Source organism: Strix uralensis, chromosome 3 (assembly GCF_047716275.1).
Source record: "Strix uralensis isolate ZFMK-TIS-50842 chromosome 3, bStrUra1, whole genome shotgun sequence".
Taxonomy (NCBI): Eukaryota; Metazoa; Chordata; class Aves; order Strigiformes; family Strigidae; genus Strix; species Strix uralensis.
In genome coordinates this window covers 85,527,104-85,542,818 of record NC_133974.1, presented here as the reverse complement: position 1 = coordinate 85,542,818, position 15,715 = coordinate 85,527,104, and the positions used below count along the sequence as shown (strand labels likewise).

The window sequence follows — 15,715 nt, the reverse complement described above, 5'->3', positions numbered from 1 at the left end:
TTTTCCTCTTGAATAGCTGTTGCATAAAATACTGTATAGAGTGTGTTACCAGAGAGGGGATTTGCAGTAAAATGCAGCTGTGCTATTGGAAATTTGTTAAAATGAGAATGGAAATAACTTCTGTTATGAATTCCCTCTGTTTGCAGATGGTTCTTTCTCACCTGTTGCCTGCACTAGACCGGTTGCTAGAGAAGGTCTTTAAGAAACCCAAGGCAATGTTGAAAGATGAAGTTGTTCTCCTGCATCTCATTCTTGGAAAGTTTAATGAATACTCAGCAACCCTCTTGTGCAAGAATCAGCAGAGTCTGGATTTATTTATCAAAAGTCTGCATGCTGCTAAGAAAATCTATGAAGAAATTCCACCATTTCAGATCACAGCACTTGGGCAGGTATGGTTTTATGAAAGATCTTTAATTTTATGCTTAAAGCAAATAGCAGTGTTTATGATTGGATTCACAAGGTCTCTTTCTGTCTTAAGGAGTCCATAGCTTTTGACCTGTCTTTTAGTACAAGTTTTCAAGGTCTCCATAGCATCTTTGAAACATCTAAATAGGCTGCAAAACTTTATCTCTTAAACTTACCAGAAGGAGAAACTGCTGCTTGCCTTTTTTTTTTTTTTGGATTTTGACAATTACCAAATAGAAATATCATTGTATTTGCATGCAGATGCATACCTGTATCACTGCCTGCGGGTACTACTGTTCCACTGTCCTTAGTTTTTGTCAGTCAGGCAGGAGCTTTACTATATGTTTTTCTTCTGAGAAAAAACTGTTATGAAAACACAGGAGGTGAGAAATAGTCTCATTTGAAGGAGGCTACAAATTCAGGCCTTCTATTAGCCAGATATTAGCGTATACTTACCAAAGGCTGGCAACAGCAAGTTTGTTCCCCCTACCAGGCAAGCTGTGTGAAAAGTTTCAGGAATCGGTATGTCTGATGGATATCAGAAGTATGTGCTTTGCATCTAAGGATTCCTGGATCTGTACAATACATAATTAATGTGCAAGTTTTTTGAGATATGTTCGTACTGACATGTATGTGGAATTGGCTGTGTCATACATAATCTAACATACTTAAGTTCCATAGCTCATGATTTTGTTACCCTCTTACAGTAAACCTCTCTGCATCCTTTCTTTTTTCCCTTGTATAGATTACTAAACCATTCTTCGCAGCTGTGTCAGATGGGATGGTACAACAGCAGCTATTAAAAGTATTGTTTGACTTACTGTTAAACTGTAAGAACCCGCTTTGTGCCCAGACAGTTAGCAGTGTGTTTAAAGGGGTAAGTGGCAAACTCCAGAACACAGAAATATGTTAAAACCTGTTGCAGTGGTTCTGTGTTGCTACATTCAGTAACACTCATTGTTTATATCATTCGTAGCATGAAAGGAATCAGAAACTATTTGTCACATAATAGAAGTGTGTTAATGGTATGAAAAGTTTGTTAAATGACTGCTTTTAGAAGGTGTTTCTTTAAAAGCCATGCATCGGTCATTTACTATACTATATGAATGAATTCAGAAGAAGTCACTTCTTTCTGCTGCACTCATTTTCATTTTCTGGGATATGACTTAAATATGTGGATTTCATAACCATATGTGCATGAAAGGGATGTGTTTTAAAAAAAAGGAGGTGACATAGATGTGTGATATGACATGTTGCTCATTGGTACTTGCATTATTGTTCTTTGTTTCAGATTTCAGTGGGTGCTGAGCAGATGGTCAGAGAACTGGAGCCTCCTGAGAAAACCAAAAGTCTGGCCACTGTTCAGCAGACTAGAAGGCAGAAAATGCAGCAACAGAGGTAAAATAACTAGAAACCCAAAAGTTTCTGTACAGTTTGAAAATGCCACTTGTTTTGCTACATTGCATGGTTTGTATTGGAAGCATAAGCATCTATTTCTTCTTTTTCCTTGCACAGTAAAATAACTCTGAGCTACTTTTGGCAAGAGAAAACCAACTCTTGCTGCTTGAGAACTGACAGAACTGTAGTCAAAATTTAAAAAAATAAAAATCCAGTAGTTTTAATGTTGACATTTGCTCTTATAGCATCTGGCTTGACACAGATGAACAAGATTCATTTTTGTAGGTATTGAAGATGTATGGACAAATTACATACACGTGGCTGAAGCCTACAGATGCTTATCAAAATGTTCCTGTTAGTTGACTGAAAAACAGTATTTTCTTTCAGTTAAAACATTAATATAATCATTAGTCTTTTGGTTTCTTTGTCATCTGTCTTCTCTTCACTCTCATAAGGAAGGAGCTGTTTTGTCCACTGTACTTATTCTTTAAGCATTGGCTGTTAGCCATTGTTGAAACAGGATATTGAGTTGATTTTCTTGGTTTAACATAGAATAGCAGTTCTTACTTTCCTTCACTTGACCTTTTTTAATAATCATCACACATTAGATTGATCCATCTGTAAACTGTGTGTGTCAGTTTATAAACACACACGCTTGCACACACCCCCATTGCCTGCATAGTCAGTAGTTAAACAAGTAGTGGTTCCAGAGATGCAAGTTTCCTGAATGGCAAGCAGATCAGCATGTGGACAGTTATTTGGTAACAGATTTTTTTTTTTTTCCCCCCACAGAAGTCTGCTTCATTGTGTAGAATTTTTGTATACACACAAGGCATCCTGTACTTACTTGTTTTTTTCAAGTTTGGTCTGAATTTTCTGTTTAAAATGTGTTCCTGCTTCAATTAAAAACCCACATATTGCCACCTCTCCCAGGAGAAGCAGTAAAGGATATTACTATGTGAAAGAAAATTTGTCTTTTTTTACTTAGCATGCGTGTTTGTTCCGTGAAACACGGTACTATTTTCTTTGCAAATTTATATCCTCATTGTTTGTCTTATCTTTTTAGAAAGCTCCAAGATGCAGAATTGGCACCAGAAGCTAGCCACTTCAGCTGGCAGAGGGTTATGCTTATTCTGGAATTACTGCAGCATAAGAAGAAACTTAGACATCCGCAGGCATTGGTGCCTGCACTTTTTAACCTGCTGAGCCGGTAATCATGTCTTCATAGCACATGAGTCCTTGAGCATTCTCTTCTGTAGCAGACACTGTAAAGCATTAAAATATGGGCTACTTTGTCTCTGCTTTGTTGCCATGTTTTGTAGCTTACCTTGCCTTTTTTACTTGCATTTCTTTTAGGTAAATCAGATGAGGGGAATGGGAAGTTGTTATGATTTTTTTTCTCTTTAAACAATGTGATGGGCTTTTTAAGACTTCTACCTGCTTATGTGAAGACTTTGTTTCTCAGGTGGAGGGATTGGGATTACTAAGAACGATGACACCTGTGCTAAAACTGGCACAATTGACAGGACTTCTGTCTTTTGCAGAACTATTATGATAATACTCTAAGCTTTAAAATTCCTCCCAAAACTTTGTGGAACAGCCTTCATCCCATGCAACCTAAGAAAATTATCACTTTTCCTGCCAACACTATCTCCAAGCGCTTAGGAAAGTTTACATACAGATTGGGTATTTATTTTTTCTTATTACTTGCCTTTACATAGACTGGCAATCATATTTCAGGTAATTATCTTATGCTCCTGACAGCACTTTGATACATGTCTTTTATTAGACCAGTTGATGTATTTGAAAACAAAAAAAGAGACACTTTTTGGCAAATGATTTTTAGAAGCCTGGATTTAGAACTTCTGTAGAGTGAAGATTGCAGTTTCTTATTTGTATCTTAATATGCAGTTTGGTCACTTATTTTTCTGTTGTCTTTTTCAATTTCTTACTTTTTCCTGAATGTGTAGGTGTCTGGAACCTATGGCATCAGAAGAAGAAAATATGGAATATACAAAGCAGCTAATCCTCAGCTGCCTGCTAAGCATCTGTCAGAAATTGTCTTCCGATGGTAGCAAGATCCCAGCAGGTAAAAATTGCCAGACCCATTTCTTGGTACTTCTCTCACTAGTACAGCATTAAAACAATGGCCTCTAACTCTTTTTCTTTTCTGAGCCTACGCAGTATTCTTGAGGAGCAATAGATTCCTCTATAGGGTATACAAGTTTGCCTTATTAATTATTTTTTGTAGACCCCTTAGGTATGGTCTGCAAACTGAAACCAGTGCTTGAGTGCACTGTTTATTCCTACATGGTTGACCATTCAAGTGTTGATCAGTGAATATTTTTTTACTTGCAGATATCCTTGACAAAGAAAAATTCAATGTGGAAGTGATAGTTCAGTGCATCAGGGTATCTAAAACGCCTCAGACACATCACCATGCGCTGCTTCTCCTTGGTGCTGTTGCTGGCATGTTTCCTGTAAGTAGTACCTGAAATTTATGTGTCAGCTCTTTCTGTTCCAAATACTGGGAAGAGTGAAGAACATACACAGCTGTTCTATGAAGAGAAACTTTCTGAAAGGAGCAAGAGGCAAAATTTTATAGGTTCCTTGCTCTTTTAGGACTTTCTATTCCATTTTATTTCAAAACGAATCTCTGTCTTGCTGCTTTGGTCACTAGTCATTTATGACTTGCAGTGAAGTACATTAGAAATGGAAGAAGCTTTCTAACAGCCTGCCTCAGCTTCCTGCTGTGGTCAGAGTTCTTGTGCATTGTTTCTTCTTTCCCCTTCTTTTTTATATACAAGAGAGAAAACATCTAGCCCAGTAGCACATGTATTCTTACAAGTTCCTATCTTGTACAAAACTGAGAAATGTAGTTGTAGTTGATAAAATCAGGTTGATCTGATTTTTAATCGACCGAGAAACAGGCCTCCTCTTCTATGGATTGAAATTTGACTGTACACTCAGTCTTCTAAGTAAGATTCTTTTGCTTTGAAACCATAAAAGCAGCAAAATGTATCCAGATACATTAAACTTCGTTTGCATCTTTCAGTACTTCCTCCACAAATTTGGAAAGATGGCGTTCTTTCCAAAAGGCAAAACTGGAATGTTTTTGACAAATTTGTGGAGGATTTGGCTTTATTTTTGGGATTGTTTTTCTTTGCTGCCATCACCTGCTATAGAACTGAGGTTTCATTCTACATTAATATTGGCTCTTACAAGATTTATAAGGTCAGAATAAAAGGAAATATTTCGTATGAGTCTCAGCTCTCTTTTTAAATCTAAAACACTCCTTTAGTTCACTAAAACTGAATGAAAAATGTGGCCATAACTTCTTGCTCTAAGTTCTGGCAAAATCTAGGATGCTAACTTTTGAGCTGGGTGACACCTCTGATCCAATCCTCTTAATTACTCTGATTACATTCTAGCTCCCCAAAAAGCCAAGAATTAAAATTAGCATGGTTGGTTTCCACTGTGTGATGGTAAATATTGCAGATGTTTTACAGATATAAAAAAGATGGGTGGGAAGGGTGTGAAAATCACTGGAATCTGTGCCACATTCACATTTGTGCTTCTGCAAATCTCCCCATAGCTGATTTTGCGTGTCATACTACCATGGCACTGAGTTGACGAATACAAGTTATTTCATCAGACTCAACTCTCAATTTCCACTCTTTAATTACTTGCTTAGAGGTGTATCTTGGTTTCTAAGTAATATTCAGAGCTCTTAACAATCACATAGTAAGTAGCTTTAAGGGACACTATACATTTAAAATCAGTTTAGTGGAGATTTTGGAAGATACTAATGATTCTCATTCTCTTTTATAGGAATCTAGTGACATTTGTGGGAAGGAGAAATGTCTTAAGGTATAATATGCAGAGCAGCATGGTTCAGAAAATGAACTAATCGTATCTTTCGTCTTTTCCAGGATAAGGTTCTCCATAACATCATGCCCATTTTTACTTTCATGGGAGCAAATGTCTTGCGTCTGGATGATACTTACACGTTCCAAGTAATTAATAAGACAGTGCAGATGGTTATTCCAGCTCTTATACAGGTAAATTTGTCTGCTTAATGGAAAGGAGTAGAAAAAAGTGAACAATATAAGTAGAGAAATCGTTTAGAATACCGTGGTAGAATAATTTGTAGCCTATTCTAGGATTATTTTTAGATAGATATTAAATTACATATAATAAATATATTAACAGACTCCTTGTCTGACCAACTCTGAGTTCATCAGACTACTCCTTTTTAATCTTACGAGCTTCTGCACTTTATAAATGGTTTAGCCAAAACAGTATCACAACTGTACCTAAACAGGACTTGAAACATACTTTAAGTTCAAGTTCTTCATCATAAAAATAGCAGGCAAGTTCAGTAGAGGAACCATTGGAAATAAGAAGGTGTTTATTAGTACTATAATAATATGGCATGGTCATATCTGTAGTAGACATGGTCTGAAGGAAGTGGAAAGGTAAAACATTTGACAAATGCTTCTGTTCTTCCAGCTTGTGTGGGTTTTGTGTTTGTCTGGACATCTTAGATAAATAATTATAAACCAAAACAAAAATACAGCGTTGTTTTTCAAAGGGGACATTTTTTCTGGAGTCAGATTTCACTTGCACCTAACGAATCTTCATTCTAGAGTCATTCATAGATTTAAACATAAAAAATGGCATATAAATTTTTTATGCAAAAATGAATTCTGAAAAAATTCTTCTTCTAACAGTGGGCTGGTGAGTTCCCAGTGTATTTTTTTAATGGTATGTATACACATTTTGCATCCTCTTGCATATCTGTTAGAGAAATCAGGTTGCTCTCTCTTTTATTTTTTTTTAATTTATTTTTTTATTTAAAACCTTTCATAGCAGCCATCACAAGTTTCTGTGACAATTTATTTATGGCACACACAATTATTACATGTGGGGAGAACCTAATGTTGTTTACCTGAGATCATGTAGCCTACTCATATTATTTTTACTAGGCCCTTGAATCCAAGACCCTAACTATCAGGCTTACAGGCAAAGTTTTCTGAAGGATGTGGCATTGCTTTCCCTTGAAAATGTTCTGCTTGTTTTAGCTGATGCCAAGTAACTTTTCATTCTTTTGTTTCTTTTCTTTCTTCACACAGTTCATTTTCAGTGTTTAAGGAAGATGCTTCAAATAAAATAAGAAAAGAAAGAAAAGAAAGAAAACTTTATTTTGGAGCACTTAAATTTTCCTTGAGATTTTACTTTTGGTAATGCTGTTATCAGGCATGTAGTGCTTTCTCTCATTTTCTGAATTTACAAGAAAGAACTTGTAGCTGTCTGTGATAATCTGTTGGAACTGCCATACCTGTTTGTACATAGGCTGAAGACAGTGATTTGTCAGAGTCCTCGGGAAGCGTGGAAGAGGTGGTGATCAAGATCATTCGTGTGTTTGTGGATGCCTTGCCCCATGTGCCGGAGCACCGACGCCTGCCGATCCTGGCCCAGCTGATCACTACGGTGGGAGGAGACAAGTTCCTCTGGGTTCTCCTGGTGCTGCTGTTTGAGCAGTATGTGACCAAAACTGTGACTGCGACATCAAGCACTGACAAGGTTAGAAGACTAGAGGGGTCAACTTTTTCCTCCAGAGGCTGATCTCCCCTTTTCTGTTTATGGTCTTTCTTGCCTTTAAGAAGGGGCAACTCCTACGGTATGCTAAAATAAGTAGTGAGCTCTGAGCTTGTGCTGTAGCAGAACCTGATGGTGATGTTGACTATGACTTGTATTGCAGATACAATATTGTTTTGTCCTGCAGCCTGAACAGTAAGTCAGATCGTATTGTACAGCAATCCTTGACATGAAGAGCTGATAATCTAATTATGAAGTGCTTCAGTATTTTTTAAAGTTGTTTGGTTTGTTTTTTTTTTTCTTTAACTGTGTTTGTGAAACATGATATTGGTCTTCCTGTACAGACCAAGATAAAAACCCTATTATGTTTTTGTGTAAGCAGGCCCTTGGATTGGGTGAAAGCATAGCTTATGGGGAAGACTAAACGAGTTATTAAAGGAACATTGGTGAGAAGATACAGTCTCTGCTGTAGCAATTTAATCTCTTTCTGCTCCCTCCGGAACTATGTTCTCTGCAAGAGCTTGCTGCTGTTACCTTTAGTGTTAATCCTGGCAGTATCGAGCTCACCATAGCATTTTCACAAACTCACTGAGGAGTTTTTGAGTCTTTTTATCATGAGTAGTAATACTTTTTTTAATTCTTGATTTTTTTTTTTTTTTTTTTTTTATTTCTAAACCATAAACAGGATGCTGTTCTGGAAGCAGACACTGAATTTTGGATTTCCATCTGTTGCGAATTTAATGTACGTTCTCAGTTCCAGAGCATGATGAAAATAATTCAGTACTTGACAGAGCTGCCAGAGAACAAAGAAGGTAACCACAAAACAGAGCCAGCAAATGCATGTAAACCTTCCTATTGCAGTAGGACAAGGGGTACTGGTTTTAAACTAAGAGAGGGTAGACTTAGGCTAGATAGAAGGAAGAAATTTTTTACAGTAAGGGTGGCAAAACAGTAGAACAGGTAGCCCAGAGAGGTGGTAGATGCCTCATCCCAGGAAACACTCAAGGTCAGGCTGGACGGGGCTCTGAGCAACCTGGTCTAGTGGAAGATGTCCCTGCTTATTGATGACTTTTAAAGGTCTTTTCCAACCCAAACTATTCTATGATTCTATTACTCCTCTAGACAGAAGACTGAGGGATAAGAGATGCTATTACTTTTTTAATCCATTTAATTATAGATTAATTTGAGTGCTTAGAATCAAACAGTAGGCCTCATGTAGAAGGCACAGTAAATCATTTAGTTGAAACAAAAAGCTATTATTCATAGCAGACAAAATCACAGAGACTACCAGTCATTTCTGTTTTTTTTTTTTTTTTTTTAAGGTTTCATTTCTTTCTACTACAATGTAGTTGAAGCAATAATTAAATATGTTTTAATACTTGTCCAGTCTGTTATTTCAAAGAGCACTGGGGAAGGTGGGTGAGGGTTGTTTGTTTCTTTTTAAGTTAGGACTTGCCGTATTTGTTGTTTGAATACATTTTCTCAGCCAGAAAGGACCAGGTAATGACACTGAAAGCAGTTTTCCCAAATATGTGATGCACAGTGTATGTGGTTCTGCCTCAGAAGTCTCTCATGTTTGTAGCCAGTGTACCATAGCTTTAGCACCAAGAAAAAGATTCTTCACGTAAAAGTGATAAGATAGAATGGCAGTGAAATGGCACTACTTCTTTTCAGGCTGTTGAAATGAAAAATTTATCTCCTGTGGTATTTCAAAGCATATTTTTTGGAACTTTGACATGATACTGGATACTGCAGAATGATTGTCCTTGGTAGGCATCTGACTGTAATTTTGCTTTGTTTCTGTAACCAGAAATCAAATGTCTTTTTCTCTTGGCTGCAAATTTGTTTTGTGAATGTTTTCAACAGATGATCCTGGGCCAAAAAAGTCAAGAACGTGCAAGACAAAGCTAAAAAATCAGGATGGGCAACTCTTTAATGTGGAGTCTCATTCAGACAAACAACTTCGGCACTTCAAATTCTTGTCAGTCTCCTTCATGTCACAGCTTTTATCCTCTCAGAGTTTTGTGAAAAAGGTAATAAAGGCAGATTGCTTTTACACTGATCCCATTAAGTAATTGTGCCATACTGTAATAGATGAGGTTTGATTTGCTTTTTAGTATGGCTTTATATTCAAAGGGGATGAAAGAATGCACTCTCTAGTGTATCTTACTGGCATCTTTATTGACACAATTTTGAAACCTCTCAGTAATATGAATTAATTTTTAGTAAGGCTTTTTCAGGTAGACGCTGTGTGATTGAATGAGTAACAAAGTGAAATTCTGGTCGAGTGGATTCCCACTGGCTTTATGGAGTCTGGAATTTTACTCACAGTCTGTGTAACTCCAAGTTTGGTGTGGGATTTATACTATTAATACTGAAAAGACAAAATAAATGTTACAAATCATAGGCTACAGCTCTAGCTGGAAGTCGTTCCTAGTTTTTCAACTGAACATCATCCACCAGCATGTTTGCTGCTGTGACTGCATTGCCTAAGATTCTCAGATTTTCTTGTAGAATGATGACTGAAGTGCAAATACGGGGAACCATGTTAGTGGACATTTCAAATTTGCATATACTAGGATATTAACTTAATGAGGGAGTGTAAGTTTCACACTTAAGGTTTTCATTCTTCCTTTTTAAACCAGATAGTTGAATGTGAAGAAACAGAAGAGCTGCAGAAGTTGGAACAGAGGTATGCTTTAAATCTGCTCCACTCCTCCTATTTCTAGCTTTTACTGCAACCTGGGAATACTTTTTTAAGTGTAGTCCCATTAGAATATTTTTTTCCCCAAGGATACTTTTAATGTTGATCTTGGCAACAAGCAGTATTTATTATATACAAGTTATTTGGGTTTTGTTTTGTGGTTTTTTTCTTTTTTTTAATATAATGTGGAGTGGTTTATTTCTGAAAGATTGCTCTACCCAATATCCACTCTTTCTGTATTTCTGATAGTGCTTATTTACATACTTGGCCATTCTATTATGCTACTGATGATGGAGTGTCTAATAGAATTCCAGTTTTTTAGCAAACCATATCACTTCATTTGTAGGAAAAAAATCGTTATTCACAGGTGCCCCTGTATGAGTGTAAGAAAATTACCGGTAATCACAGATCAGCTGTAGTCACTGGGTTATAACAGCCAATGATGCAAAATTGAGGGTTTATTTTGTGGAGGCTTAAATTTTTATGTTTGTTCTAAGTGAAAAAGGGCATATGATTTATTTTAAATGCTGTGTACCTTAAATGCTCTTTTTTAAACATCTATATCTTCCTAGATTGTTTTTGTTTTGAAGTAGAGTTCTTAAGTATAACTATTGTTGTATGTAGATGTTAATTTAGAGATACCAGGTAGACTTCTGTAGTGTGCATGATTGTCCTTATTGCCATAGCTTTTTGTTAATATGTAGATGATCTGCTAGTCTCTCTCTTAGGTGTTTCATTTTCTTTTATTGTTGCTGTTTGTGAAATTTTCTGCCTTCCAGTAACACAGTCAACTTCTTCAGTGTCCTTGTTACTATAAGATGCTTCCTTTCCCTCTAGGCTATTAGAAGAAGTTCTTCATTATATAAACACTGTGGCATCTTCAGTGGAAGGAAACGTGGACAAGCCAACAGCCAAATTCTGGAGGGTTCTACTTAACAAGTCCTATGATATGCTGGATAAAGTATGTCTCATTAGCCCTCATGTTAGCAGTGGGACATTTCTGCTTTTGCTTATTAATATGATTATAACCTTTGTAGGATTACTTGTTGGATTAGTACTGATCTTTATTGGATGGTCTGCAACCTGGTGCATCAATCTTTAAACTCATCTACCAACTTTAGTAATTACAGCTAACAGCTTAGACAAAACAACCAGAAAAAAAATCAGGAATGCTTATTTCCTCTAGTTAGTGTTCTACGGGCTGGAAGCAATCATTTCCCTATCTATCTGGTGGAGAAGAATGGCTTTTGGCAGCATTTCTCACTGTTAACTCATAAAATGATTTAACTAATGCTAATGGAACTGTTGTACACTTCTACATGGAATTTAAATGGAGGAAAAAATCCTTATGCTTTTCTTTCTAACCTTTCTCTGATCAGAAGTGTATTTATAGAATTTGGACTGGTTATCTTGTTGCATGCTGTGGAGCATACATACTTTCACAGCTCGGATTTTTTTTTTTTTTTTTTTGCCTGTGAAGCATATTCCAGTTTTCATGATGTACATGCACAGGGCACTACCAGAAGTGTTTTAGGGTAAGGAGGGATAGCTCACTGGTGTAGACAAGGAATTGCTGAGGAAGCCTCGGAGCTAGTGGATGATGGCTGGTTAGCAGCCAGTGAACATACGTAAGTACTGTGACAGGAACCTGCTTTGTTCTTTTGCTTGCCTCAGATCCAGCATTGCTAGCCTGTCCTCTTGTCTTTGGTCCTGAAACCCACATGTGAAGTTGAAGAGAGTTTACCTGTCTTATTTGGAGGCTACTCTGTCACAGTGCATGGAAGAGCGTTTATGGTATTGTTTTGTTTGTGTTTTCTTGTAGGTCAATGCCTTATTGCCAACAGAAACCTTCATCCCTGTCATTAGAGGACTAATGACGAATCAGCTGCCATCTGTGAGACGTAAGGCAATGGACCTTTTGAACAACAAGGTGCAGCAGCGCACAAAGTGGCAGAAGAGCCAGGTGAGATGAAGTGGTTAAACTCGGTTCCTTTAGCAGAAGTACCTGAAGAGAGATTAGTGTGGAACTGGTTTGCTCTAAAGTCAAGTACCAGTGCCAAGTCTGGCAGGCAGCTCTTGAGTAGTGAGACATAGGCTACCTGCCCACAGATACTTTGCACGTTCTGAGTTTCTAACTGTCTAATGTGTGTGTTCTCTTGTCCTCTTAGATCCTGCAGCTCTTGGAGCTAGTTCCTGAGCTCATTGCTATTGTGCAGTGTAAAAGGAAGGAGGAAGAGGAGGAGCAAGCCATCAACAGGCAGACTGCTTTGTTCAGCCTCAAGCTACTCTGTAAAGGTTTTGGCACAGAAAATCCGGTGCCATTTGTACCTGTTCTGAAAACTGCCATTGATCTCATCTCTTCAGAGAAGGAGGAAAAGAATGTGATGGGAAGTGCTTTGCTCTGTATAGCTGAGGTCACCTGTACAGTGAAAGCCCAAGCAATACCACAGCTTCCAAGGTACTGTTGGTTCTTTTGAACAGAACCAACTGCAGCAGGAATTAGTTACATTAAAATGCATTACTGAAGGCATGCTGATGAAGGCCAGGTGGCAGTCTGCTTGTGTGTGTTTTGTGTAGCAAAGAATAAAGGTATTCGTAGCACTTGAACGTACTTCCTGGTCATAGAACTAAGAAGCTAGTGGGGAAACTGTAAAGAGTTTTATAATCAGTAGAGTTCCTTATGGAGTCTGCTACTGTGAACAGAGAGGCAATCTTTATGGCTTTAGAGAAGTCAGACCATATTTTGTATTTTTACTGTAGAACAGATGGCGCTTAAAAACATGAGAACTGGTGCTGCATGTTACATTATTCTCCCTATTCAAGAATTCAAGATCTAACTTGTTGCTTTTAAGACTATTTTATCTCATTACAGATATATAAGTTTCTTACTAAATCTTCTAAAGATGGGGCTTTGAGCAACCTGATCTAGCGAAAAATGTCCCTGCCTATGGCAGGGGGGTTGGACTAGATCTTTAAAGATCCTTTCTGACTCAAACAATTCTATGATTCTGTGATTTTAAACATAATATACTTCATTAGCTTTGAAAAATCAAATACAGCAGAAGAGCCCAGAATACTGAGTTTTCTCAAATACACGTGTGAAAATTGTCCCTGCAGACTTAACTGATGGATTTATGTGACTGGAAACGTGCCTCCCAGTGGTCAGTGGTTTCACCTTTCTCTGTTTATGCTTGGTTATTCACAGGCTGATGCCGGCACTGCTGAAGACTTTAAAAAATAAGAAGGAGCTGGTCTCCAATGAGATTTACTTGCTGAGTGCCGTCACTGCTCTGCTGAAGGTCGCAGAAACATTACCACACTTTCTTAGTCCTTATCTTTTGGACTGCTTGCTGCAGGTGAGCCATCGGACTCTTACAGATACGTAAAGAGGAGCAGGATCTGCCCATTTACTAGAAGCAGCTAGAGATTACTTTCTTCTCTCTGAAACTTGACGTAGGAGTGTGTGCCAGCTAGGTGGAAGGTAATAATGTATTACTCTTCTACTCACCTTCTTATGCAGATAACTAAGATACAGAACACAACAGCGTCTCCTACACTTCCCTCTAATAAGGCTGTAGTTTGTCTCTTTGGAAAGGGAGATGAATCCTGAAGGATCATTCTGTAATATCCATGCTCTCAACAACTCTGTGTATGTTACAGCTCTAGTTAGGGTGATTATGACCCTCTGCCACTGACATGCACACTTTTTCAGTGTTTGTCTTCTGAAGACAGTGAAGCTCTGTGCACAGACATCTTAAAGTGCTCCAAGTGGTGAACAGAAAAATTCCCGTCTGACACTTGCAACAGACAACTACTGTAAAGTAAGTTCTTGAGCTGTTTTAAGTATGCCTGACTTTTGTCGGATTTCCTGACAGGTTCTCCGCTTGGAAAAGATTATGGTCGAGTTTGGTCCTTCTTCCCAGATAAGCTTACGCATAACATCACTGAAAACTATCCTAGCTACAAGGCTTGCTTCTCGAATACTCTTGCCTGCGGTTACAAAGTGTTACAGTGAAGTGGCAAATACCCGGAAGGTAAGGATTTTTTCTTTTGCATTGTAATTAAAAAGAAAGAAAGAAAAAAAACCCAAGGAGTGCAGAATTTGATTCAACTGTCCCAGCTGTGTCCCCTCCCAACCTCTTGCCCACCATCAGCCTACTCGCTGGGACAGTAGAGAGACAAAGGAAGTCTTAACACACTGCAAGCACTGTTCAGCAATAGCAAGAACACCGGTGTATTATCAGTGTTGTTTTGGTCACATATCAAAAACATGGCACCATATGGGCTGCTATGAGGAAAATTTACTCCATCACAGCCAAACCTAGCACAGTCTTTATATTCTCTCTTCTTTTATACTGCAGTGGTGATGCAAGAAAGTTAGACCTGGGAGAAATGAAGCATGTCCTCAGCATGTTAGATGATGAATGCTTGAGAGCATTCATAAAGGCCTTGACTGGCCTTTTTTATGTTCTGCTTGGAACATGAATTGAGTCATAATTTTCATCTGGGCTTTGTTCCTGTCTCATACGTGCAAACCTTTCAGACTTAACTGGTATCTCCAGTATTGGAGAGGGGAGACCAAAATCTTTTCAGGAATCCTACTAACTTAAGCCCACCAAAAGTACAGGAAAAAGTTTATTTTATCAGCAGTATTTTAAAGAGTGAATGTATGAAATACACAAATCCAATTCTCTTGTTACATTTCTCGGTTACTGTCAGTATTCCAGTTGCCTTTGCATTGCTTTGTTTTTGTTTCGGCAGAACTGCCTGGGTCCCCTTATGGACATTTTGAAGGAGCACATTGTTGGTATGGAGAAGGAGCACCTCATCTCCCATCAGGCTGAGCTGACGGCATTTTTCATGAAAGCCCTGAACTTCCGAACAGAGCATGCCCAGGTGGCTTGTTTAGGGGGATGAACCTCTACATGCTAATTCTGTCAGTTGTTTTAAAAAAATATTAGTAGTTTCCATTGCGTATGTGCTCTGAAATTCTGGGTGTCAAATATTCTATTCTGGAATTGTTCTTGGGCTAGAAAACAACATGGTTAGGTATTTAGTCTGAAACAGACAAAACTAAACATGCTTTGAAAGGTCAAATTCTTACATTTCAAACCTGGAATTATGTTTTCTATTTCTTCAAGGATGATTTAGAGGAAGTTGGTAAGACAGAGGCTTGTATTATTAATTGTCTAATAAGTATGGTCATGAAACTTTCCGAGGCTTCTTTCAGACCCCTCTTCTTCAAGGTAAGAAGCTTAAATATAATTCATCTGCATTAACATATTCATATTTTCCAGTGCACAGACACAGGAAAGAGCTAATCTGCCTTTCACTTTCAGCTCTTTGATTGGTCCAAAACAGAGTCTAGCCTAAAAGACAGATTGCTGACATTCCACCGAATAGCTGACTGCATTGCAGACAAGCTCAAGGGTCTCTTTACCCTGTTTGCTGGTCATCTAGTGAAGCCATTTGCTGAGACACTGAATCAGGTCAACATTTCTAAGACTGGTAAGTTTTCAGTTACTGACTACAGAGAGGCATTGGCCAGCTAACTCCAATTGCTGCAAGAGGTTAATTATAATTGATGAAAGTTTAGTCTTACAGGAT

At 37.9% G+C, this 15,715-nt stretch overlaps 1 protein-coding gene across 2 annotated transcripts in view; it reads left to right on the top strand.

The window, feature by feature from the left end:
- Window positions 1–15,715, top strand: part of HEATR1 (HEAT repeat containing 1) — a 39,441-nt gene that overhangs the window by 20,932 nt on the left and 2,794 nt on the right. For both annotated transcript variants that reach the window (XM_074863198.1, XM_074863199.1), the window contains exons 23-41: window positions 147–389; window positions 1,151–1,282; window positions 1,697–1,803; window positions 2,870–3,013; window positions 3,774–3,892; window positions 4,162–4,283; window positions 5,736–5,864; window positions 7,159–7,389; window positions 8,090–8,216; window positions 9,271–9,437; window positions 10,050–10,096; window positions 10,946–11,069; window positions 11,931–12,071; window positions 12,277–12,566; window positions 13,314–13,464; window positions 13,984–14,142; window positions 14,870–15,004; window positions 15,250–15,354; window positions 15,448–15,616. In XM_074863198.1, coding sequence (XP_074719299.1) covers window positions 147–389; window positions 1,151–1,282; window positions 1,697–1,803; window positions 2,870–3,013; window positions 3,774–3,892; window positions 4,162–4,283; window positions 5,736–5,864; window positions 7,159–7,389; window positions 8,090–8,216; window positions 9,271–9,437; window positions 10,050–10,096; window positions 10,946–11,069; window positions 11,931–12,071; window positions 12,277–12,566; window positions 13,314–13,464; window positions 13,984–14,142; window positions 14,870–15,004; window positions 15,250–15,354; window positions 15,448–15,616 — 2,842 coding nt within the window. The remainder of the gene's footprint in view (window positions 1–146; window positions 390–1,150; window positions 1,283–1,696; window positions 1,804–2,869; window positions 3,014–3,773; window positions 3,893–4,161; window positions 4,284–5,735; window positions 5,865–7,158; window positions 7,390–8,089; window positions 8,217–9,270; window positions 9,438–10,049; window positions 10,097–10,945; window positions 11,070–11,930; window positions 12,072–12,276; window positions 12,567–13,313; window positions 13,465–13,983; window positions 14,143–14,869; window positions 15,005–15,249; window positions 15,355–15,447; window positions 15,617–15,715) is intronic.